The 27362-nt window shown below is 32.9% G+C and overlaps 1 protein-coding gene across 1 annotated transcript in view; it reads right to left on the bottom strand.

The window, feature by feature from the left end:
• Positions 1–1618: 1618 nt before the first annotated feature.
• LOC117015062 (CAP-Gly domain-containing linker protein 1-like) overlaps positions 1619–27362 on the bottom strand; it is a 44970-nt gene continuing 19226 nt past the window's right edge. The window contains 1 exon segment of the mRNA XM_033093446.1: positions 1619–1807. Coding sequence (XP_032949337.1) covers positions 1619–1807 — 189 coding nt within the window.

The following is a 27362-nucleotide window of genomic DNA, read 5'->3' as shown; positions in this document are numbered from 1 at the left end:
AAAATGTAGAATGAAGAAAGCAAATTTGTAGGATTTATGTAGACAGATTGGAGTAGCAAAAGGACCACCATGCCCCACAGTCTTTGTGTCTCACTAAGTACTCCTCAGACTGTTACTCTTCTGCAGTGTTAGACTATCTCTACCCGTGCTGTCATGTTAATGAACAGAGAGGGACTGCATATGGGCATATGATAATATGTTGTAGTTATGCTTTCTCTCATGGTCAATTGTTTTCCCATAATTTGTTGGAAATTATCTCCTCTCCTAGGCATCACTCTCCTAGGACTCTCTAACATAGTGAAGAAGACTGGAAGTCTCTTTCATCTGTTCAATGATTGTAGTTCTATCAACATTATCAAGGGTGTGGTGAAATTAGAGCAGTCTTTTCTCAGTGCAGGCAAAAAGGGTACAGTGTCTAAAGAGAATTCTCTAAAGAGAATTTTTTTTAAATGGTAACAAGACATACTGAAAATTAGACTACTTTGATTATCATAAAGCCCAACAATGCTAAGCAAGATGGTAAAATATTCCTCTCTGGATAGATTACTGCCAAAACTCTCCATTGGTATGCCACCACCAGAGCTCCGTAATAATGTATGGACTGCCCTTGTGATTTTTCGTCCCAGTCATTGAGACTCCCTGTTTTACTTGTGGAGAAGGACTCCTTTTAACTGACTGTCACTTAAATCAGTAACACCTTTTACTCCAAAGAGTCTTCCTCATCTCTCTGCAAGCTTTCTCTTCTGTGAATCTTCCTTTACTGGAAGTTAACCTACTCTCACCATCTGTCCATTTAGAGAGTCAGCTTCCCACCAGTTCAGGTGTTCTTCATCTTCCCTGGAAGAAGTTTCCATGTCCTTCAAGACTTTATACTCTGACACCTTGAGAATTATGAGACCTTTTATTTCTGGTTTAGTACTTATTCAGTACTGTGGTATGATTTCACAGATCATTACAAGTTTCTCACACAGAGAAACCTGCAGAGTTTCTTTCTTTATTTCTCTTCCTTCCTTCCTTCCTTCCTTCCTTCCTTCCTTCCTTCCTTCCTTCCTTCCTTCCTTCCTCCCTCCCTCCCTCCCTCCCTCCCTCCCTCCCTCCCTTCCTTCCTTTCTTCTTTTAAATTCAACTCATGCTGCTTTTCTTAGATGGAATTCAGGTTTCAAAGTGTTCCCAAAACTGAAAAAAAGAAAAAGCACCTCTCCCCACACCCCTAAGAATATTGAAATATGTGTGTAATTATGTAAAATGAAAATATGTATGGCTACTCTTCACGATTAAGTGTAAGTTTAGAATCTGTTTTCCTCTGTCAGAAAAATATCAGTATTCTTCAGTTGCAAGCTCAACTGTCCACCTAGTGCAAACCAATGACAATTCACTGAATCACATAATTAGGACACCCAAGGACTGAGGCAGAGTTCAAGACCAGCTGTCTGTAGAGAAAAACAAGCATACTAACAACCGTGTCAACAGAGCTCTGTCTCTCCATTTCTTTTATCCCCCCTTCTTCTGCCTCCCCTCCCACTCCAGTTCAAGCCGTTGTTTCTCAGTCTGGTTGTGTAGGACACAGCTCCCTGGCCCAGGCTGGCATTATGAGCCTGCCCCCCCAACCCATTCCCCCTCACAGTTGGTCGCAGGTTGGCTGCTCACAGCAGCTCACAGCTGCTCTCACTAGCCGTCGGCCGCTCAGGATGGCTGCTGGCCACTCATGGCAGTACACAGTAACCCACGGCAGCACAAGGCAGCCCCCACGGCCACTCTTGGTAGCCCGCGGCAGCTCTGGCTGCTTTGGCTGCTTCTGGCAGCCTGGCTCCAGGGAGAGTCATTGTTCACAACCTTAGCTGTAGAGGGTGCAGCTCACTGGCCCATTGGGATCGGACTGGCGACCTCGGCATTAAGAGCACATTGCTCCAACCACCTGAGCCACCAGGCCAGCCCCTGTCTCTCCATTTCTAACCTTTACTCTCTTATGTGCTTTTCTTAGGAAAGCTTTTCCTGTATAGTAGAAAATATGCCCACCGGTAGATCTAGTGTTAGTCATCTTTGCAGATAGTTATTTCAAAGCAAAGGCAGCACCGTTCTCGTAATAAATAGTAAATTTCCCAGACAGATTAGTAATTTTATAAAAATGACAACCCTGCTAGGTTGGAGTTGTCCACTACCAATCAAAGGTTTTCTTTTCCTGTTATTCTTATAAATAGCTTCCTACACTTTTTCCTCATAACATTTACTAGTTTCCAGGTATGTAACTATTAGTTTGCTTACTTATTTATTGCCTCCCTTCCCAACTATACTACAATCTTGAAAATAACAGCAATCATATTTGTGTTCACCAATCCATCTGCTGCCACGCAAAATATCTCATGTATAAAAAGTTGTTAATAAATAATATTACAAATTGAATTATAGTTCCAGTGATGTTTCTTAACCTGAGAAAAAATTACCATTACCTGTAGATTTTTGTTTTTGGTTTTGACCTCTTCAATAGACATTTTGAAGCTCCTTTCTACACCTATTAAGTTGGAATTTCTTTCCACTTTTGAAAGAGCCCATCTTCATCCACTGATTATAATATGTATATGGTTATACCAATTTACCTCGTTGTGGTTACTGAAATAATACTCTACACTGGGAATCTTACAGTGACTGTAGAGTAACAACATTATTTAATTTAAATATATAAATAGAAATGTGACTTAACTGCACCAAAGAAAATTTTCAGATTCCTCAGTACCTATTTCAGGAGCCAAATTGCTAGGGAGACTCTCTAATGCCATAAGCTAATAAAGAACTGCAGTCCTTTGTTGCACATAACATCCTGGCAGTTAACATTGACTGCACATTCTTCTCTGTGCATGGGGAATCAAACTATGCCCTGTCAAAACTTAACTCTAAGAAGTACATTTTCAGAGAGTTTCTACAGTCTAACATTAAATACCAGATATATTTTCCAGGTATAAAAATCAATCTTCCCTAAAACTAGTAATAGTGCTATGTAATATATGGCCTAAGTAAATTCACTCATTAATAAATCTCCACATTTAACTGATGCTAGGTATATAAATTGCCTAAATGAAATTTAACATGTTCTGATGGTTGTCTTCTAAATTATGTACATAGTTATATTAAATATTATTCTTATGAAATCCTGTAAAATGATATTATGTAAATATATATTATAATAAGCAGTGCAAATGACCATAGGAGAAATATTAATTGAATAATTATAAACTGCTACTTTGTTTTCTAGCTGATTGGGCTTTATTTTTCTATAACAAAATATTATTACCAAAAATTTAGTGTCATTTTTTTATGTGCATTAAAATGTAGTTATAGTGATATGATCATTTGTAAACAAGACCATGAGTAAAACATTTAGTGCTGTGACTGGTTCATAGAGAACATTTATTAAATGTTAACTGTAATTATTTTCATTTTCATTACCTGCTATTTCCTGACTTTAACAACATCAAAACATCAGATTAAGCCAGAGAAGAATACATCCAAATAAAATATTGTTTTTATTTAAAAATGACAATGAAATCCAAATTATAAAAAATGAGCTATGAAATAAGTATTATTAGCTATGTCCAATGCCATATGTTTCTATGATAAAGTTATTACTGACTTTTCTTGTTTTCTGTTCACAAAGTCTCTCTTTTGATATTTGAATCAGAATTCTTAGTGTGGAATCTGATTGCCACTTTATCTACACATTTTATTTTTTCCTTTATGCTTCTATGTAGCATATATATATATATATATATATATATATATATATATATATATATATATATGAAATAAATGCAACATCAAATTTTGTGATTTGAAGTTAATGTTTAGAGAGAACAAATATTAATAGAAATATTTTAAAAGGCATTTTAGGAATTTGGGTGTTGTTGGTTCTAATGATAACATAATGCCTCATTCTTGGGATTATCAGTGAAGCTGATATAACTTTGTGTACATATTTATATATTTCTCCAACATCTTAAGTTAAGGCATAAGTAGCAGAACTACCAAAGTAAAACATACCCAGGCATATTCTCACTGATTATATTGTCTAAGAGATTGATGGAATGATATTACTCTCATATTATGAGAAAAGAAAGAGAAAAAGAATCCTTTATGTTCTTTAAATGTGAATGACATTCTTAATCAAAGTATCAGGTTACTTCTCAACTATTTTTAGAATTCCCAGGGAGCTAAGGAGCCACCTATTTGAAATATATAGATTTTGACGCATGTGGACACTTATAAACAATATAAATTATGATTTACAAAACCTATTTTTTTCTGGAGGAAATAAAATTCTTATCAGAACTTAATAGCCTGTATACTTCTGTTTGCTTTTCACAATAACACCAACACTTTTTCATGACCATTATATTGTATGATACAAGTTAATATTTATTGTAGAATTTAGTGTATTTCTTTGGTATATTGATATAAATTAAATTTTCAATTCATATTAAACTGTAGAAATAACCATTTTCAAAGATTAGAAAAGCTGAGGTTGATACATAATAAAAATTAAAATATGTCTAACACAAAACTTTGTGATTGAATCTGCTTAACTTGCCCATTAAATAATAACTGACAAATTATTTAGGAATTATCTTTAAAATATTTTGGAACTACACTTTGGTTGCTGATATTAATGGCAATGAAAATTAAGTAAAAATTCTTGATGTAATGGTAGAGCAACAATCAAGATTTTAAAAAATCACTGTGGTATAAATTTATCTTATGTTGCTGTTAGGTTTAAAATTTTTAAATTTATAGTTAACCTAAAATCAAAAGTTTAGGAAAGGTAACTTAGGGCCAAACACTAAGTTTTTTATATAAAATATTATATTCAAAGTGGTTTCAAAAATTATTGAAATATATTCAAAATTAAACTTCATAAGAAATCTCTAGGAGCAGAATAATGAAAATGCTGAAGTTAAGTAGGGATATTTCAAAAATGAATAAATGATATGATATAACAAGTGTCAGGATAAGACTTATAGAAATTATAGTCCTCTATAAAATAATTTGTGAACTTAATTTAATTAGTTAAAAGGCCAGTGAGATTTTCTTTCAAATTGATGAAAATGGCTTCAAAGATTATCTGAGTATTAAAGAAGTAAAACCAGCCAGAACAAATATTTTTAATTAAAAAATATTTTTACTTAAATATACATAGCAAAAAGTACATATATCACGTGTGCCCCATATTTCTCTCTTACACACCTTTTTTTAAAATTATATTTTTTCCTGTAGTTTCCTTTGAATATTTATTTATTGATTTGTCTCCCATGTCATTAGTCTTTGTTTCTTCAGTGGCCAAGATACTGTTAAAAATTCATTAATTTCTTAGTTTTAAATATAATGTTTATTTTTAATGTTTATTATAAATATTCTAGAATGTTCATTGATTTTTTTTTCAATTCAGAATCAAATGGGGATCGTTCTTATCCTTTTGTGTTTTATTTTGCTCTCATTCAATTTTCTTGAACGTATGTATTATAGTTATTTTAAAGTCCTTGTCTGTTAACTCCAACACCTGCATAATATCTAGCTTTGCTTCTATGTCATTATTTTATTGGTCTTGTAGTTTGCCTTCTTTGTATGTATAGTAATTTTAATTGTATTCAAACATGTATAAAAAATACATGCTAATATAAACATAAAATTTATGTTTTATTATATGTTAACATTGTGTAGAGGCTCCATGATGTTCTGTCCCATCAGAAACAGTCCGCCTTTACTCTGACAGAAAGATAATATAATATGGAGGCAAATCCTCAGTCCTGAGAGGGATTGAATCCTCAGCCCTGCATCTGGGCTGAGTTACCGTTTTAGCAAGTTTCTCTTTTTCTCATCTGACCCTGGTTTCTAGGATTTGTCCTGTGAGGCCTTTGATTTAGAGCCTGGAAGTTACCTCTTCAGCTCTAAAAGATTAAAGGACATTTAATTGTGCCTTACCTGTTTTCATCTTAGCTCTTTAGCCAATGGTCCCATGTAGTTTCAAAATTTTGAAGGTGGATACTTGTCATGTTTTGGAGGCAGCACCTACCAGCTCTTTGTTTCCAAGTATCACTATGCTGTAAATGATTTTACTCTGCCTTTTTGAAGCTTTTGGCCTAGCTTTTCTGTCTTCCAAATAGCCCTGAACTTAGTAAATATTCTTTGGGAGAAACTGGCATATGCCCACAGGCAAAAAAAAAAAACAAACAAACAAAAAACAGCTATATTATCAGCTTATATAAAAACAATTTGGGCCGGCCCAGTGGCTCATGTAGTTAGAGCTCCATGCTCCTAACTTCCAAGACTGCCAGTTCGATTCGCACATGGGCCAGTGGGCTCTCAATCACAAGGTTTCCAGTTTAATTCCTCGAGTCCCGTAAGGGATGGTGGGCTCTGCTCCCTGCAACTAAGATTGAACATGGCACCTTGAGCTGAGATGCCGCTGAGCTCCCGGGTGGCTCAGTTGGTTGGAGCACATCCTTTCAACCACCAGGTTGCCGGTTCGACTCCCACAAGGGATGGTGGGCTGCGCCCCCTGCAACTAGCATCGGCAACTTGACCTGGAGCTGAGCTGTGCCCTCCACAACTAAGACTGAAAGGACAACTTGAAGCTGAACGGCACTCTCCACAACTGAGATTAAAAGGACAACAAATCACTTGGAAAAAAGTCCTGGAAGTACACACTGTTCCCCAATAAAGTCCTGTTCCCCTTCCCCAATAAGATCTTAAAAAAAAAAGTTTTAAATTAAAAACAAACAAACAACAACAACAAAAAAAACCAATTCTGTCCTCTCTAGAAGTTTTGATCATCTGCTCCTCAGTTTTTATACAATGCTTCCTTGTACCTTTATAAGATAATTTTTGTAATTAATCTAGCTTTTTTGCCTATTTGTGATGGCAGTCATTTCAGTCTGCCATAATATACTAAATTTTACCAAGAAAGGGCCCTCACTCCCCTTAAAGACCAAATGCAATAATAACAGCTCCATACTAATTAAGTACAGGAAGGCTTATATTCTATCAATTCTTTTTCTTCCAGTCGCTAAGAAATGATCCCAAGTTTCATAAGTTCATCTTGTTTTTGTTTGTTATTTAGTTCTTTCTTCAATATTAAATTAAATATTTCTAAAAGGCAATGCTGTACTCTATAGAAAAACAACTCCTCATATGTTATATATGTATCTGAACCCCAGCTGATGCCACTCACTTCTATAGACTTTTGTCCCATATGGGACTTAGGCCCTTTTTAATTTCTCAAATATAAATAATTGAAAGTATTAAGCTTCAAATAGTTCATGATGACTTGAGTATCTTGGCAAAGCCTGACTAGGCAAAGCAGAATTAAAATTGAATTGCACATAGAAATGACCATTTCTATGATCTATACATTAACCTCTCTGGTGTTTCCCAGCAAATATTTTTCTTCTCTTCCCTGGACTTTCTGTTATTTAAAAAACAAACAAACAAACAAGTTCATGGTATCCATATAAAAACTTCCCAAAGTCTATAACTTATTCCAGTGTTTCTAGGCTCAGTGAGAATTAAATCGTTTCTTTCCTTTGCATTAACCATTTAAGCCCATCTTCCTAGTTAACATTTTCCTGTGATGTTGCTTTAACTATAACAATTTATATTATTAGGGATAAAACATGTATTTTCCCTTTTCTGAACCTATTCTAAAACAGGGTTTTGTTTTTACTCTGGCATTTCAATACTGAAATGTTTCAAAAAATAATTATTCCATAATAAAAAAAAAATTATACATCATCTTAGAAACTAAAAGACTGTTGCAAGTTTCCAAAAACATTGGGGATTTAGTCTCAAAGCCTCAGATCTATTCATTTCTTGTATATAAACATTTATTTAATTCTCTAATGATTCCATTAGTTTACATCTCTTAAGATGAAATTGAAGAACTGAAAGGTAAAACTCATTTTTGCAATGAAAATTAATGGAAAATGTAATAGTTTTCAAGGATTTTTGTTAATAGTTACATTCTCACAAAGGAATACAAAAGTATCAATATAACATAAAACAACCAATACTGAGTATTTTTATATTTTTAAACAATTAATTTAAAATTATATTTTATGTTTAATTATTATAATTTTATTTTATTCACAATTGGGTTAACTTTATTAATAATATATTTATTACTTATTTGTCATTCCTTTATGATTTATGTGCATATTTTGACCATTTTATTGAGTTTATAATTTACCTGATAAATTTATGTGAGGTATTCAGATATAGAAGATTTAACTTTCTTCTGTAAATTTTGAAATGCACATTTAATTTGGTTGTTTATTATATGTATATATGTATTTCATATATTTCATTGTTATAAAATAAAGATTATTAGTGTGTATGTTTATTCACATATAATTTGTTTATTCTTTTAAAAATTGTGAGTGAAAATCAAATTATATATATCTTTTCTTAAATATTTACCGAATTGTGCTAGTGACAAGTATTGAATAATACTATCTTTCATTAGAGTGTATGATACTAACTTGACCCAATATCGAGTTTTCGTATATACCTAGATTTGAACTGTTCTGTACCATTGATTTGTTTGTGCTATTAATGGTACATTCTATTCTTCATTTCAATTACAAAATATTTCATACTTACAGAACAGAAGAAATAAAAAATATATCATAAAGTAAATATGCAATACAAAAATTATAATTACTATTTTAATATCTGGAAGGTAAACAACTATCTAATTACTCTTTTCCAAGTCCATGTTTACCAGTATCACCTTAATATTTTTCTAGTTGAGTTTTGTATCACTTTCTTTTCATTTCCAAGAAAATATTATGCTGGATTTCATTTAAACATAAAGAAACTAGAAATACTCTCCATCTTTATTATAATCAATGTTGACTACAGTGTCTTCAAGTAATAAGTCATGATGCAAAGTAGTTTGAAACTGCTGACTGACTGTACTGCCTTAACCTACGTGTTTGATGAGTTTAAATTTTCTTAGACATCTAGATATTGCATTACTGCTGTTAAAACAATTCAAATTGGATTTCCGAAGCCACTTCTCTGCAAAAATTTGCCCCACCATTGCTTTTCACACAGAAAAGCCCACAAAAAGATCTTAACGACAACTGAAATATACAAACATATAATTTACATTGTGTATAAACATGGCAGGGAGAGGTCCAAGGGCTTTGCATTACATAAGTAGTTCCTGAGTACAAAGACCTAATAAAGTGAATCTTACCTTAAACTCCAAATCAATATCTCAAAGTCTCTTTTTTATGTACTGTGAAATTCCCTTTTGAACGTCTTCCCAGTTTTATAATCAAATAGTAACTTAATCAATAGTAACTATAATCAAATATAAACCAAATAGTTGGTCTAGCCAGTGATTACTGTTTGCTGTATTTTTCATATATATGATAAATTATCCTACAGTACAGATAATTAAGAATGATATATTACTTCTGGTCTTTTTGAGATCTTTGCTCTGTGTGTTTAGTCTCCAAATATGTTCTTACGTTATCTCATTCTTGTTTCAAAAATAAAAAAAATAGTAAGAAACATATTTTGTTCATATGAATTATTGTTGTTGTTGTTATTTATCTGTAACCAACCTCCAAATTTTTTGTTCTCTCTCTCCGATTGACTCATACATATCTTTCTGAATTCATGGTCTTAACCCATTTGGTTCTTGTTGATGAAACCTAATAAATTTTCTCTCTGGTACCATAGATGTACCTACTGAAAAATGCCACACAAAAGAATAATGATAATTTGCTATAAGGACCTATACTTATTTTATAAAAAAATTTTCTGTTCCATGAAATAAAATCATATAAATGTTACCTCAGATGATGAAGATCTATTATAAGACTATTTGTAACAATACTACCTATTTGTAAGATTAATAGGGCACTAAGATATTAATCTTAGTGGTTCAATAATTTTGGTTTATGGAAATCCCCGATATCATTACTAAATAGCACGAGAGCTCCCCCAGCAACTGTAGTAACATGACATCATACTGAGTCAGTTCTTTTGTTCTCTGCCTCTCCTTTTCACATCTATACTTCCACCAACCTTGTCCATTCCAGTCTCCTTTCAGTGTTATGGCTTTCACTATTTCATTGCTTCTGTTTATTGTCTTATCTCTGTTTTCCCCTATTCTGTTCCTCCATATCAAATTTCTTTAACTATCATATCTGGATGAGCTATACAATCCCTTCTATTGACCAATTTAGAAAACTTTTATGGAAGAGATCTCATATTAGTGATTCTCAGAATGTAGTCTATGAAGTCCCAGTGGTCCCTGATATGCTTTCAGGGAACCTACAATTCAAAACAATTGCCATAATAATACTGAGACTTTATTTCCCCTTTTCACTGAATTGGCATTTGCACTGAGGGTACAAAAGCAATGATGTGTAAAATTGTTAGTGCCATAGCTAGAATTAAAGCAGTGGCAACAAACTCTGTCAGTACTATTACTGGTACTACTGCTAGTACTAGTAGTATTCTTTATAGTTATGCTTTCTCAATAAAAAAAAGTTCCAGTTTCACTTGCAAACGTCCTTGAAAAAGCAATAATAATGACCAGTGTTATTAAATCTCAGTCTCTGAGTGTACGTATTTTAAAAAATTGACAAAGTGGAAGTTACTTATAAAGCACTCTGCTATATTCTAATTCATAATGATTTCTTGAAAAAGAGAACACTTGAGCAATTGAGTTGCACCCTGAATTTGAAGCTTTTTCATTGAGCATTGTTTTTACTTGAAAGAATAACTGATAGACAAATAACGATTATTCAGACTTGAGGGCCTGTCATATATTTTCTTGAAAATAAGTGAAGTAAGCCTGCCCTTTCAAGGGAAACAAACAGTGACTATCACCAATAATAATATTTGCGTTTCAAGATATTGAAGACCTCTTTCAAAATGTTTGAGTCCCCTTCTGAATCCACATGTTGACATCCTAACATGTGATGGTACTGGGAGGTGTGCCTCTGGGAAATAATTAGGACTAGATGATGTCATGAGGGTTAAAACAATTCAAATTGAGACCTCACGAATGGTATTAGTACTCTTATAACTGTCAAAAACTTTACAGCTCTCTCCTCCCTACCATGTGAGGGTACAAGGGGAAGTCTGTAGTCTGCAATGCATAAAAGGGCTCTTACCAGAACTTGACCATGCTGGCACTCTGATTTTGGGCTTCCATCTCCAAACTTGTGAGAAAACAAATGTCTGTTTTTTATAAGCCACTCAGTCTATGCTACTTTGTTACAGAAACTCAAACTAAGACACAAGAGAAAATTAGAATTTTGGAAAAAAGTTCTGTCTACCACCATGAGGCTGATAATTTCTCAAAGCCTGCAGAAGTAGCTGATGACATTGCTTGTGTTGTTAAAGAGTGTGACTTCTTGATATCATATAATAAAATGTGTCAACTTTTGAAAATATGCATTACTCAATGAACCAGCATTTTCTGAAGCCCCAAATCATGTGTACAAAAATTATTCACGATCAAATGATCCATTCAAAGTACAAGAAAAAAAAAAACTATTTTAATGTAATAAACAGAAACATTTATTCATATTGTTTCATATTCCACACATTGCGATCAACATTTACAAGACACTTGTGGAGTTCCAGTGTAGTATCAAGAGAATATCCTCAATCGTATGAAAAGGCCATTATATGTTGCGTCCAGCGCAACACAGGCAGTGAGCGAACGAGAAGGGGCGGCGAAGGGTTAAGAAAGAAACAGAAATTAAGAAAGTTATGAAACAGGGGGCCAAGGGTCTCACAGCCTCAAAGGACTGAGAGCCCCGAATCAGGCCACCTTGTAGCTTTTATTGATGCACATACAAGAAAGCAACATTGTTTTCTCCACGGTCTGTGAATTTCACACATTATACTATGAAACTGATTCGAACTAATTACCCTTGCCTGCAAGCAGCAGAACTGTCAGTTTCAGGATGTACCTCCCCAAGAGACAAAACCTTTATGCTGCAACTTACTGAAATGGATAGATGGAGAACTGATGTTATCACATCATTGAATCCCAAGCAGGTTGTGGGAAGGAATGCAGCCACAAAGGCAGAAGCTCTCTTTACCCTGGGGAAGGTGGGGGTCTATACCCACCTCTATCAGCCCCGTGGGTTCTCCTGTTGGTCCCCACTCTGCTGTGCCTGGCTTGGGTTGTCCCTTTGGTGGGGAATCTTACCCGTCATTGGCTGACCAGCCATCCCCTGGGGCCAAACAGGGAGACATAAGGTAAGCACAAAGGTGAAGCAAAGTCCCTGTAAGGGTTAGTCTCACAGACTCTCCTTTCTTTGGGGTAGGTACGAGGGGACAGACAGGTAGGCTGCTGTGTGACAACAATTATACTGTTCCCTTTTCTGCCTACATTTCAAAATGAGGCTGAATTTTCTCCATATACTCTTTCCAAAGGTACAAATCACAACAATCTGAATTCAGCTGTAGTATGAAAATGTGGCTGTCTTCTGTTAATGCAGGAGGAATTTTGCAAAAATGTAAGGCAATACTACTCTTTCCACTAATTTTTGTTGGTTTTGGAGAATACAGTTATTTTTCATTAAAAAGTGTTAACTTGTAATGGATTTATTAAGTAGTTTTTAAATGACAACAAATATTTTAAATGTCTCAGTTTTAAGTAAATACTGATAAGTAAAACTCATATAAACAAAAACTTTTTAGGATCCTGTATATATTTTAAGAGTGTATAGGTATCTTGAGATCAAAAACTTTGAGAACTGCTGTAGTATGATGCAATGTACTAAGTGTGATAAAAAAAATACGGTGAATGCTACTGCCGAGGGCCATCTAATGGAAAGGCAGGAATCTTCAATATGGGAAGCAGCACGTTGAACCTTAGGAACAGTGTGTGACAGGTTTCAACTTGTTCAGTGTAGTCAGTTGGGTGTGAGCTACAGTTGAGAGAAGGTGTGTTTTAAAGTGTGCCGGAAAGCATCCTCCATCGTGTCAACGCTCTGTGTCACATATCACTTCTGGTATACAGCATTTTCTCTCAAACAAAAACATTACAGTGTGTCCTCATCTACCTTATTCACCAGATCTGGCACTGTGTGACTTCTGGCTCTTCCCCAAAGTCAAAATGATTCAGGACATAGAGGCAGCCACAACAGCACAACTAAAGACACTCACAAAAGAGGACTTCCAGAGCTGCTTCAGAAAGTGGCAAGAACAGTGGGATAAGTGCATTTGAACAGAGGGGAGTATTTTGAGGGGGATTAATGGCAATGTGCATTTACTGTAATATATATATATTTTAATTTAAACATTCACCGTATCTTTTGACCATACCTCATATTGCTCAAAGTTTGGGGGTATTCAGCATAGCACCCATACTCGTGGTACGTACCTGACAGCTTTCCTTAAGAAGACGCAATGGAACTGGCAGGCAATTTGAGGCTATTTGAGTACACTGGGAAAGCATGTAACTAAATATTTTTTCTCCGTGTCTAGCCTTATAACATTTTTATATTTTCCAATGACTTTTGCACTTCCAAAGTTTCTCAAAATATCCTCCTGCTTAATCTATTTGTCTGTATTTCCAATGAGTAATAAATTATTGAGGTTTATTGAGTTAAAGACATTAATGAATGTCAGACTTAACAATCTAGCTCTTTCTATATTTACTCAACATTTCACTTCACTTGTCATTTACTTTGGAAGAAGGGATTGTGGCGTTTTTTTTTTACATATATCTTGTCTTGTTGCTTTTATAGATTTGCTCACCAGATAAAATTGGGTGTAGCGTAGGAGTTTTAAGATTCTTCAGGTTTTCCCTTATTTTGCCAAACTTCTATATCAGGGTTTCATAAATGGTATATTTTACTGACATGGTGGAGTCATTTCTTCAGCTTTTGTTTAGTTACATTAACTGTTTATAACACTAGCCTCTGCACCTATTGATTTTTTCAAATTTGTTTAATAATCATTACCATACTTATAAGTTGCTTTAAACTTTAGTGTTTAGAGATGAGAATTTTATTTAAATGAATCACTGAATTCACCATTTAAGTATAAACTTTATTGGTATTATTATTCACAGATTAGGGAATTTGTGTTCAGATATGTTATTTACTCAGGTTAACCTAGTTGACAATATAGATGAATCAGAATTTGAACTTGAATGCAAGATTTTATTTCAAATTTTCTCTTATTACCAATATGTTTTAATTTCTTTCATGTAAAACATTGTATCCTGAAATAACCATTACAGAGATAAACAGGACCGATTTCTCCATAGAGGTTTCTCTAAATAATGTCCTGATGTTTGAGTGAAAGGAGAGGCTTAAAAGTTATTTCCTGACTGATGTCAACATCAAATACATAATTAGGAACTCTTCCTTTCTTTTCTTTTTTCTTTCCTTTCTTCCTTTTTTTTCTTCTTTTACCTTATGTTAGTTAATAGTTTAATGAATGAAAGGATTAATATCTGTAGGATACCTTTAATACTTGTAGTATCAATTCAGTATCAAAGGACATAGAAAGAGATTTTAAAGTAGATGCAGGAGGTGGGGATAGTTCTAACTGTTGGTACTGACTACCAATAGAGATAAAAACTACACAGAGGGAAATGTGGAAGGAAAGACAAAGATAAGAGACTAAGAATTTAACTGTAACACTGATTAGAAAAACTGAACTTTTACTCTGCTCTACAAGTCCACATGAGAAATCAAGTGTCTGAAAAGTAAAAATGAGTAAAATTCCCCAATCAGGACTTTTAGGATGGGCTAGGAATATATTATATATGAGAACTAGAAGAAATTGCCTTGGAAAAAAATTATCAATAATTGGTTTCACCATTCTCCACCAATACTGGCTCACAAAATTAACAAGCCAAACAGATGGTAGTCAAAGATAAAGGGGAGCTGCTTCAGAATGGATTTATTATTATTTATGTAAAAGTTAAAAAAGATCATTCATAACTTTCACTATTAAGTAATGTTACCTCAACGGCACTTTTTATAAGCATGGATAACTACTTTTGGGAAATTTGTTACTATTACCATTTGTTTTTACTAATATTGGTTACTATGTATAGCTGTCCATATACTTCTAATTCAATAGTTAATATTCATAGTATTTTGTTTTGTACTTAAACTTTTTGTTGAACCACAAAAGAAGGTCATAGCTTGCCTCTGAGACAACTGGCTGAGGAATCTGCACACTCAGATTTTTAAATTTTGTGAATGCAATTGGCAAATAATTAGTAATTAGTTGATACATAAAATGTCACTTTTTCCATGTCTCTCCTTGAAAGCTTATTTTGTAGGTAACATTTGTAGAATATAAAACAATGAATTGAAGTGAAAACCGCTTTATATTCTAAATAATGCAAGAGAATGGGAGACAAAATTGACCAATAGTTGTTTATTCTGCTGACAACAATAATTTACTTTTAAAGAAAATATCATCTGAATTTTCTCTATTACCCTATGACATTTTAATGTAAATGATCTAAAGAGAGTAATAATGAATGAACATGAATAAAAGACTTGAAAGACTAAAAGCCTGAAGAATAAAATTGCCTATATCTAGTTAGCCATCTTTAGTGTAGGAGATAATTTTCATTTGTAGCTTATCACTGAATTACTGGAATATTTGAGACTCTACACAAAAAAATTTTATAAATACAATTATTATTTTGTTCAAATTAAATGACACTTTAGTTTCCTTTCAGAGTGTTAAAAAGAGTCAAGTACTCTTATGGTTTTAAATGAGTGAAGAGTTCCATAGTTTAAAACTATATTAGCTAAGAGAAAGAAAAGAAGCATTTGTTTCCAAATAGGATAAATAAAATTAAAAATCTGTAGCTATCATTCAAGTTGAATGTTGACATGTGTCATTAGTAATAATATTTTTCAGATACAGTTATGTAGTCAACATATTTCATGTATTTAGTTTTACAGTCATGCACTGCATGTTTCAATCAAAGACAGGCCACACATAGGGTAGTCCCATAAGATTTTAATGGAGCTGAAAATTCCTTTTGCTTACTGACATCACAGCTGTCTAGTGTTGTAATGCAATGCATTACTCACATGTCTGTGGTGATGTTGGTATAAACAAACTTACTGCGCTCCCAGTCTTATACAAGTATAATACATACAGTTGTGTTTAGTACATGATACTTGATAATGACAACAAATGACTGTCACTACTTTGTGTATTTATCATATTATGTTTTATTGTTATTTCAACTTATATAAAAAAAAAGTTTGCTGTAAAACAATATCCGGATTATGCTGACAGCAGCTTCATAATGTCTTCTGTTTACCATGTCTCTGATTGCACCATTTTCTCTCACGCTTGATTTTATCTCCTGTTACTTTGTATAGTAACATGCTACAAATTCCAGAAGGTGGAAATAATTAGATCCATATAACAGATCAAAGATCAGAATGCTCTGGAAATTCAACAGCATTTTAAGGCATACTATAATATATGCCTTAATATAGATAATTCTGTGTCTTTTTTCTCTGTCTCTCTGTGTCTCTCCCTTACATTTTAGATTATTCAATTTGGTTTCATTATGAAATAGACTTCTACCATAAAAATGAAAATAGAGAAAAAGTCTCTCATGTAATTGAATGACATACATGAACCAGAAAAAAGACATAAAGAGAAAGAGAGGAGTGGTGGAGGGAGGGGAGAAACTCAGCATGGGTAACATTATTTGTTTTGGTAACATCATTGCTGCTTCTCAATCATGCTGAGTCAGAATGAAGCCCTATTCCTTTACATTTAGTTAATTAATAAAACTAGTATTTTAAAGCCATTTGGATTTTCCATTAATTGAACACAAAATAGTTCTAAATTATGTAAGAATTTTTGTTTAGGACAACTTAATTTTAGTAAATGTTATGATGCATCTCTTAAAACAGTAATAAAAATAAAAATTAACTACTAGGTCCTGAGGAATGGTAATTCCACACCTGAGACCTGAGATATTATAGCCAGGTTTTATCTCAATGTTGCAAGATATAGACTGATGAAATGTGGTACATCCTTAGGAGTAAGCATGTAAATTGGCAAAAATTTATATAAGTTTAGGGCATGTTTATTGTATGTAAGACACTAAGCTAAATTTTTTTACAAGCAACCTTTTATTAAATCATCAAAGCAAATGGTAATAATAAATATAATATTAATGTAAGAAAATATTGAAAGAACTAGAAATCTATTGCTATAAAATAATTGCTGTCATAAAATGTTAGTGTTTTGATGTTGAAAATTTATTTTGTATATCTGCTGAACCCAGGTCTGCAGCCAGACTGAAGAAGCAATTCGAAAGTAGATTTTAAGTCAATATTTATTACTAGTATAGGTATAGCTAGTCAAAATGGAATGAACTATTTTATGAGGCAGTGAGCTGGAAATGCTCAAGTACTGTGAGAAGTCCATTTTTTCAAAATGCGAAAGCACGTAAACTACTAAATAATATGCACAGGGTGGGGCAATAGAATAAATAGCCTTTAAGACATCTTCTAGCTGGACAATTTTTTTGATGAACAGACTATGTGACACATTTGATCATATCAGTAGTCTTACTGGGAAGTTCCAGTTACAGCATGAGAGTAGTATATAGTGTGAGTTAGTGTTATTTTCTTATAAAAAACTACAGATAAGAGAAGTGAAATAATTTCCCAAGTTCATAAACCTAAAGATTGGTAGAACTGGTATTTAAACCCAGGATTCCTCACGTTCTTTTTTAGTGTTATTCATAGTTTTAGCCAAAGAAGCTGTGACAAATCTTAATCACGTAAGAAATCATTTATCACAATAATGAATTTGCCTGAAGAGTTCTGATAAAATCTTACATAGTTACTATATGATAGCTAATATGCGTTCATAGTCTGTTCATCAAATAAATTGTCCAGCAGGAAGACGTCTTAATATTTAGCACGGTAGAGTTCTTATTCAGCTTTTTAAAAATTTTTAGCTTAAACAACATAATTCTAAATTTCTGTTTTTTGTGATGACGTTTAATTTGCAATGTTTTGTTCAGGTGTTTTTTTCATATCCAAAGGAATAATAAAAATCTGATTACTTTCTTCTTAAAGAGTATATACCACACGTGAGCAGGTTCACATTCGTTTGTGTGCGTGCACACACAGACACACACACACACTCACACACACACACATCCCACATCTAATTATCTTTATTTTTAGAAATATTAAATGAATGTATATTCTAGATATTCTGCCTTAATTCTGGGAATATATATTTTTAAATTATTTGTTAACCTCATATAAATATCTCACACCAACAACGTTTCCAGAGGGTCACATTCTAAGATATTCCAGTGCTCTGAGTAATTAAATATTAACAGACTTGCCCATTTTTAAATGACCAAACTCTAGTTTCATAAAAGAAAACAAACAACCAACCAAACAAACAAACACACAAAATATCCTTAATATCAAAAATTGCAGCTTATTTTTCTGGCTACTCTAGATACCTTCTAAAAGGAACAAATGGCATGAATCATTGGCCTAATTATAGTAATGGCAGGGCTTGGTTTAGCTTGCAGCAACATTTATTCTCTGTGCTTGGTTACATCTCTGTAATAACTACAGAGATTTGGCAAAGCTGCTTATATAACCATCGACCATAAATTACAGTTAGACCGAACAGCTTTGGAGACTGATGGCAGGGCAGCTGACACTTAATTTACTGATCCTGTTGTCATTAGTGTAAAGTAGGTGGTAAGGTGAAAAGAGGGTCAGGGCTAAATCCTTCACATGTTGAAATTCTGCCCACAATCATAGCTGACAATTACCCTTCATAAAAGATTATTCAGACAGTCTTTTAGCGAGAGTGACATCTGCTGGTCCACAGATGCAATTCAAACTATTCCATATTTATACCCTTTGCAATAGACTAGCTTGATTTCTGCAGATGGCAAATCAGCTGAGTTTATAATTACAAAGGACAATATTTAGCACAATAGAGTTCTTATTCAGTTATTTTGAATTTCCAGTTTAAACAACATGATTCTAAATTTCTTTGTTTTTCATTGTGACATTTTATTTGCACTGTTTTGTTTATTATGTGTTTTTTCTTTCCAAGAAAATCAGGTTTTTTAAAAGTTTGAATACAGGATCCTTATCGTTTAGAAGTGTTATGAAATTTTATTTTTGAGCAGATGATCATGATAATCCAAGACAGTCTAAGTTAAATGAAATAATTAAATTGCAAAAATATCACTCATGTTTATTTGTTTGTAAGGTGTGTGTTATATTTTCAGTCATCATACTCAATGAAAAACAAGTGTGCATTGTTCTCTTGGTTTACTTTAAAAAATAAAATATTCATTATATTAAAAATAAGCAATAACCATTGATTACACCTCATTTATAATTCCATAATTTGCTCCTATGTAAAATTATAGGAATAAATATATATTACATTTTTGAGTACTTACATGGCAATAATAGAATATAGTGTTCTACAATTTATTTTTAACTTAAATGATATTATATCAGGTTAGTAAGCATTAATATTCTTTTTGTGTGATACATATCTTTAAATACTCTGTATAACAATGTGGTTATGTTTTAAGGAGAACAGATACAAATGTACATACACTAAGAGCATCTGGGCATTTAAAATTTGGTCATGTCCTTGTCCCTCTTTCCTTAAAACCAAATATGTCATCTCAAAAATTCTTACTGTCCATATATCACATTCTTAACGTTCTGCTTATAAGCTCTTTCATTTCTACTAATCTAAACCCATTCTGGAAACATCATTGAACAAGGAAGTGAAAGATTTGTATTGTACCCTCAAGTCACTATTAATTATCTGAGGTGCTTAACCTCTTTCAGTCCCCCATTTTCTTACCTGTAAAGTTCATAATACCTACTGAAGAATGTTAATGCAAGAATAAATGTTCATATATATTAAAAAAGTGTTCAGTAAACTATGAAGCACTTTAAGAAATGGAGAGTAATTATTATGATTATTATTTTTTGGATAGTAATTATTAATGGATCTTTATATCTACCTACATTTCCTCATTTAATCTTCCAAAATAACATTATGAGGTAAGTAAATCTTCTTCATTTTATGGATATAAAAATTAAAGAAAGATAAATGACATACTTAAATTAAAAATCCAGTGACAGAACTGAGAGTCAAACTTAAGTAATACTGTCTAAAGACAGAAAGCAGTGAGGAAAAATCAATTTTTAATATAAATGTGCCCATTAAGAAATATGTAAATAATAATAAAATATTATCAGCATTTTAAAATTTATTCTTGAATAAATTAAATGTATGCTACACAAGACAATTACTATAAATAATCCACATTATAAAATATACTTTCAATATCACAAAAAATAATGTCTAAATATTTCAACTGTTTCTATTAAAAAGAAGTCAATCTTAAATGCAAGCATTTTACTACATATAAACATTAGCTTGAATTAAAAATAATAAAGAAATAGTTTAATTTTTATATCAAAACAAATAAAATACACACAATGATTATATGATTCAGGCTTTCAATGATAATTATCAAATTATTTTTTTCCTCTGGATAATTAAGTGGAGAAATTCTAATAACTGAAGAGGCTACAATTTATAATGGGATTTAGTTTCTTATATTTTGAGAACAATCTAGATTAATTTTGTATTTGTAAAGGGGTAAAAGACTCTATCAGTTTCCTTAGAATATAGTTCCAGGTATGATTTAAGCAAACTGTCCACTGTTTATAGATTGCATATCTGTGAAAGGAAAAATTAAACAACAAACAAACAAACAAAAACATGTGATGGTGTGTGACAAGCATAAAATGTGATTTTGTCACTTAATTTTTGTGTAACTCTGGCCATAGTTGTCCTCTAGGAAGAGAGAGAATATTGTGGAATTTCTCTGCTAACTTGGCTTTGGGCATCTCTGAGAAACAATTTCAGAAGTAAAATTTTAATTTATTCTAATGATTTTTTTATATAACACGGATAAATTATTTTCCTGCCTAGAAAAATATTTACATTTTCATAATCTAAATTTTTAAATGTAATATTTCAATAGTTCAATGCTAACCTTTATGATATATATTTATTGGAAGATTTAAAACATATAAAATGGTACATTGACTTAAAATTATTGAGGTGTTTTAAAAACATATATAGGTAATATTGAGACAGGATAGTTAGCATGTTGGCTAGATAGACAGTGGGAGTCCCTGATGAAATAAACAAAAAAAGCAGCCATATCCTGAAACTGCAGGTCCTGGAATGTCTCCTTCACTCCAGGACAGAGACATGACAATACGCCTTGAGGTTAATGGAAAATCTCAAATCCCTTCTGGCCGGACGAAGGAGCAGATCTGATAGATAGGAATGGGTTATTTCGTTAATTCCTTCAGCATGGGCAAATAGGACAAACCTAATAGATGAATTCAATGAGAAGGCTCCAGCCCCCTTCCCCAAGCAGGCAAGGGAAGGTATAAAAGTAAGAGCTTTTGCCTCAGTCACTGGGCACCCCCATTCAGGAACCCTCCTGCTCGGGAGCTGCAACCTCTTCTCCTTCCTCTAATAAACTATCTTCCTTTACAACTCCTTGTCTCTCCCTGGTCGGTGTGTCCATTCTTCGGCCTCACGAGACATGATCCCGGCCCACACCCAGAAACTGCTAGCAGATCCAACATCATTTACATCATTTAGGGACTCACAGGAAAATATTCCTACTTCAATATGTAATAGCACAATCATTCTTTTTCTTACCGCTGCCACAGATAATTGGCTGGGACATGTGTAGCCTGTGCAAGCTCATTTGAAGTGAAGGCTTATAGCAAGTGTGCAGTCCACTTCAAATACTCTTTGATCTAATTTTTAAACCATTAGTTTTTGAACTTTTGTACTGTTTTCTACTAAAATCTTCTCATCCTCTGTTCCTGGATTTTTAAAAATTATATCTGGTTAGTGACATATGTTTGCTCGCTCAACATGTAAAGAAGATTCTACTTTAAAAGTACTTTCAGTTGTATATTCACCCAGCAAGTTGGGTCTGTTTTAAATACATTTTCTTGAGTAAAATTCATAGCTATTTTCTACTGCTATGGCCCCAATTCTCATTGACACACTTAACCTAACTCCTAGAAACTTTGGTACCAATACTTTTCTAATTAAACTCATTGAATATATGGACAAAAATATATATTTACTTTTAAAATGAAAAAAACAAACAAAAGAATAGTGTATTCTAGAATGATCTTGGGCTTGGTTAATTCACTAATAAGTGCTAAGCCATCTGATTTCATTCTTAACCTTCACGGAACCCAGTAGATTACAGATTCATGCAATTTATGCTCTTAAATAGGAAGCCATTTGCAGCAAAACTGAGGTCAAAAAAGACATAGAATACAGCCCTTTTACCAAAACCTTCAACCTCCTTGCTTTGTCCTAAGACCAAGGAACTTTTCATAAATGAGTCTTTGAATATAAAATAAGAAGGTAGTTTTAATTAAATATCACTGGAATAACCCAATATTTCCATCACAAGACAATCTTACCATCCAAGTAATATTATGGATGCAAAAGTAATCGCGGTTTAAAAGGTTAAAAATTGCAAAAACCGCGATTACTTTTGCACCAACATAATACATTGTGTATATGTACCACATTTTGTTTATCTTATCATCTGTCAAAGGACACATTGGTTGTTAGAAAAAAGAAATATTAAAGGTATGTATATGGTCAAAAGGTATGAAGTCAATGATCAACTCTCTCTCCCATTTTAAAATGAATAAAATCTACTTTGCTCAATAATATTGTTGGTGAGGTCATTCTGGGGACATTCTGGGGTGTCAAAGAGTTGTCCCATCTACACGTTGGTGGACAGGTAGAATAATTGCTCACAGTTAGCAAAGTTATGAGATAAATATAGAAAATGAATGGCATAAAATACTCATATGTCGAGATAGTAATCATTCTCATTTCTATGTGGTGAAATTATAGGTTTTAATTTTTTCTTTATACTCTTCCAAACATTGTCTTATGCTTGGAATAAAACACTGCTTTATAGAGAGGGAAAAGGGTACTGAATGGAGACATACACATTGGATTTGGAAAGAATTATATGGTTACAATTTGCAGACAGAAAATAAACAGTTCTGTTACATGATTCTGGTTTATTGTTTCTACTCTCTGTAAATACTCAAATGTTATAGAGTCATTCTGATAGCCACTACCTCTAAATTTAGAATTACAGCATACAGGATTATCTAGCTAGAGATTAAGAACACTGACTTACATTTAATTTCCATTTTCTAATTTTCCTGCAATATAGGTTTGCTCCACTGGTTGGTTTCACTAGAAGTAATTATCATAAGACTTTTTGTTACCATTCTACTCCTACTTGGTGACCAGACATAGTATTTTGGGTTTGTGTGAAAAGACTCTCTTATTTAAAGACCTGAGCTAATAGATTAAAGCACTTGGTGGAAATATATTTTTATTTCTCATCATGATTAGGAAAATATAACCACCAGAGCAGCAAACAGGAAGTTTTAGAAAAAGTAAAACTTGAAAAATCCTTATGGGAAAATGTATCACAGACTTAATTTAAAATAGGACTGAGCACTTTTCTCCTGGGGGCAAGAAAACTAGGAATGTTAGCTTAAAAACTACTCTCCATTTCCAATTTCAAAGTGGCACGTTTTACACCACAAAAGTAACTTTTTGGTTAACTATCCCCAAACTATTCTACATTTTAAAACAGTAAATTGGTATTCATGTAACCTCCTGAAATTGCTAAAATACTTGCTAGCTTTTTACCCCAGTGATTTCTAATAGGAAATTTAAATACCTATTGAGGCAAGAAAAAGAAACATTCAGGGAACTGTTCAAGGCGGTTGATTGATTACAGTGGCCTAAACTAAGAGTCCTAAATTAAGAGTCACAGATGTATTCAGCCATTCATGTGAACAAAGAAAAAATCAGTATAAAAAAGAACAATATAATTCAACAAAATGGCCATAGATAGTTAAACCAAAAAATAAAAAAATAGTGACTTCTCTATGATTCCATTTATATAAAGTTCCACAACAGTGAAATCTAATCTGTAGTGGTCATGAGAGTGGAGCCCTCATGAATAGGATTCCTGCCCCTATTAAAACAAAACAAAATGAAACGAAACAAAACAAAACAACAAAAATAGCAAAACCCAGAGAGCTCCCTTGTTCTTTCTAACATGTGAGGACACACCCCAAAATCAGCCATTGATGAACCAGGAAATGAGTCCTCACCAGACACCAAATTTGCTGGTAACTTGGTCTTGGATTCCCCAACCTCCAGAACTGTGAGAAATACAATTTTATTTTTTATAAACCAGCCAGTCTATGGCATTTTGTTACAGTCGTCCGAACGAACTATGACAGTAATGGAAATCATGTCAGTGGTTGCCTGGAATTAGGGTGTTTGGGAGGATCTGTAAAGTGACATGAGAGAATTTTGGGGTGATAGGAAGCCTAAATAATTTTTACAAGGTTTTACATATTTTTCAAAACTCAACCTTATCATTTAAGAAGGTGCATTTTATTTAATGTATTTTTTTACCCAATACAGTTACTTAGAAAAAAAACATGACTATAAGCCTGCCAGCCCATCATCTGCCATATATGATGAAAGCATTTTTCCAAATTTATTATTATTTCTTGGCCAAAATTTACTTTTCTCTCTACTATTTACATCACTCTTTGTTGTTCAGAAACAAATCTGTATAAATCTATCTCTATTACTTGGAAGAAACAAAGAAATTGCAAAATGTTCCAGCATTGTAAATAAGTTGGGTGATCTTTGTATATGAAAGATAGCATAAGTGTTGTTATGACCTGGAAAGAAACAAAATTATGGATATTTTAATACATCTGTTGAACATATAATGAGATACAGAACCAAGGAAGCATAACATTTTTGAGCACATCTAATTCAGAAATATAAATGATCACAGCCAACCTATTTTTCATGACTTCTTGTGTAGATATAATTCCTGTCCCTTCCACACCTCTCATTTCTTTTATAATCCATGACTTTTTCATGGATTTAAATTTCTAAACGCCTCAGTTTTGACTAATCAATTCAAGACAAGTAATTACTGATTACATTTTATTGCTGTGATTATTATCTCGATGATTGGATTAAAACAAGTTCCACTGTAAAGAAGGCACAGACATGCATCTCTAGCTTTGTCTGTACAAACAGCCTGAAAAATTGTTGAAGTTGCCTGGTTATATCAATGTCTTTGTATACAAGCCTACAAAAACCCGAGTACAGCATAGATTATTATGCCAATCAGTTACCTGAGTTTGGAATAGTTATGGCCATTATGTTCACTGAACTGTATCCAGTTGGCAGAAGTTAATCTAGGGGGAGAAAGTCTAAATATCAACAAAATGTGTTTCTGGTTAGATAATAAAACCTTGGTGAAGCTGATCAGTTGGCAGTCTTCCAATTCTGAGACTGTCTCACACCTGCTTCATCTATTTGTTTTATGTGACCTCTGGTTTATACACTGTCATAGTTAGAAAAAGCAAACCATACCAGTAATCTACTTGCCAATGCTGATTTCCTGATTTTGTATAAGAAATTCCGTGAATAATGGCCAAAGTTCCACATAGAAAGTAGAGTCTTTGCCAGGACATGCAATGCAATTAGGATTGTGCCAATTTTTCAAACAAAAGTGTCCTCTCTAAAGAAACATATGAACATTTTTTTTCTGCTGGAGCCTAAACATAACTCAATGGGTTTGAATGTTAAAACTTAGCAGATCTGAGATATCAAAGGAAACTAGACTATCTAGGGTAGATTTGAGCTAATTTTTGTCCCTTGCTTGCGTTTTAAAGCATATAAAATGATAGTTTAAACTCAAGAAAGTAAGTTATTAATATTTTATCTCAACTAAATAATTTATTTGAAAATTATTAGCAGTAGTCAAATATCCTATACTTTGTCCAAGTCAAAATAATCAGAATATAAGAGTGTATTGCAGGGGGGATGAAAGCTACACAAGCCATAAGGAAGTAAATTTTGATAATTTGCTGAATTTGGCTCATAATATGGTTACTCACAATAAAATGTACCTAACTCTTTGGTTAAAATAGTGCTTTGAGAGTTTATAATAGGAAAGAAAAAGTGTAAACATTGGAATCAGATTCACATCCTGGCTCTGTCATTTAGCAACTTTGTGAATTTAATTAACAATCTCTCCATCTGTGAACTAGGGATAATAATACTAATTTGACGGGATTGTTTCAGACAGAAAAATGAAAAATATGTATCAAGTAACAAGGAAAGTATATATCATTTCCAAAGTAAATGTCACCTCTTTTCACATAGGAAAATCTAGAAAAATTATAGAATTTATATATGTATATATATGTATATATATATATATACACACACACACACACACATATACACACACACACACACACACACACACACATATATATATATATATATACACACACACATAAAATGTTTGTTTGTTTTTTTCCTCAACAAAATGCTATCTTAAAATTCTCTCTACTTATTGCTTGGATAAAAACAACATTAGTAAAGAGATTTTTGATCTCAAGACTCCAAGTTCTTGTACCTCTTAAAACTAGTTATTTGAATCTTTTTCTCTGGACTTTGCTATGCCTTCTCTAAAAATTCATCAATGAAATAAATAATTATCTAGTTCTTAAGTGTGTTTCTTCAAATCTCCTGCTTTAAAAATGTAGTTCCAGAGGGGAAAGAGAAAACAAAATAAAAGTAAGATTGATGATTAAACAATTGTTTACTTTTTTTTACTCTGACCCTATTTCCAATCCTAGAATATCGATTTGTCAACAATAAATGAGCACCTAGACTGTGCTAGATTTTAGTGTTGAAGGCTGGAGATAAAAATGTTAATGGAACATGGCATATGATTTTAAGAAGTTCCAAATCCAGTTGAAGAGTGATGCATTAATGAACAATTTCAGTACAAAATGGTAAGTGGAGTATAATAGATTCCCATGGTGTACTATGAGAGCATAGAAGAGGTGAATTTTTCCTGGAGGATAATTCAGTGCCACAAAATGAGATGTTGCCTGAGAGAAATTATGAAGACTGAGAAGGAAAGATGTATCATACAGATGATAAAAGACCTTGAGAAATGTACAGATATTTAGAGTGGGAGTTGTTTACAGTGCAGTATTGTTAGATTGGTATGTTCAGGCTCTACTGAGTTTTTTATGTGTTACTGACACAATTAAAGTGTGAGGAATATCTATCCTCATTTTACAGATAAGACATCTCCAGTCAGA

Source organism: Rhinolophus ferrumequinum, chromosome 22 (assembly GCF_004115265.2).
Source record: "Rhinolophus ferrumequinum isolate MPI-CBG mRhiFer1 chromosome 22, mRhiFer1_v1.p, whole genome shotgun sequence".
Taxonomy (NCBI): Eukaryota; Metazoa; Chordata; class Mammalia; order Chiroptera; family Rhinolophidae; genus Rhinolophus; species Rhinolophus ferrumequinum.
The sequence above is the reverse complement of the archived record's forward strand: the minus strand, read 5'-3'. Positions and strand labels throughout refer to the sequence as shown.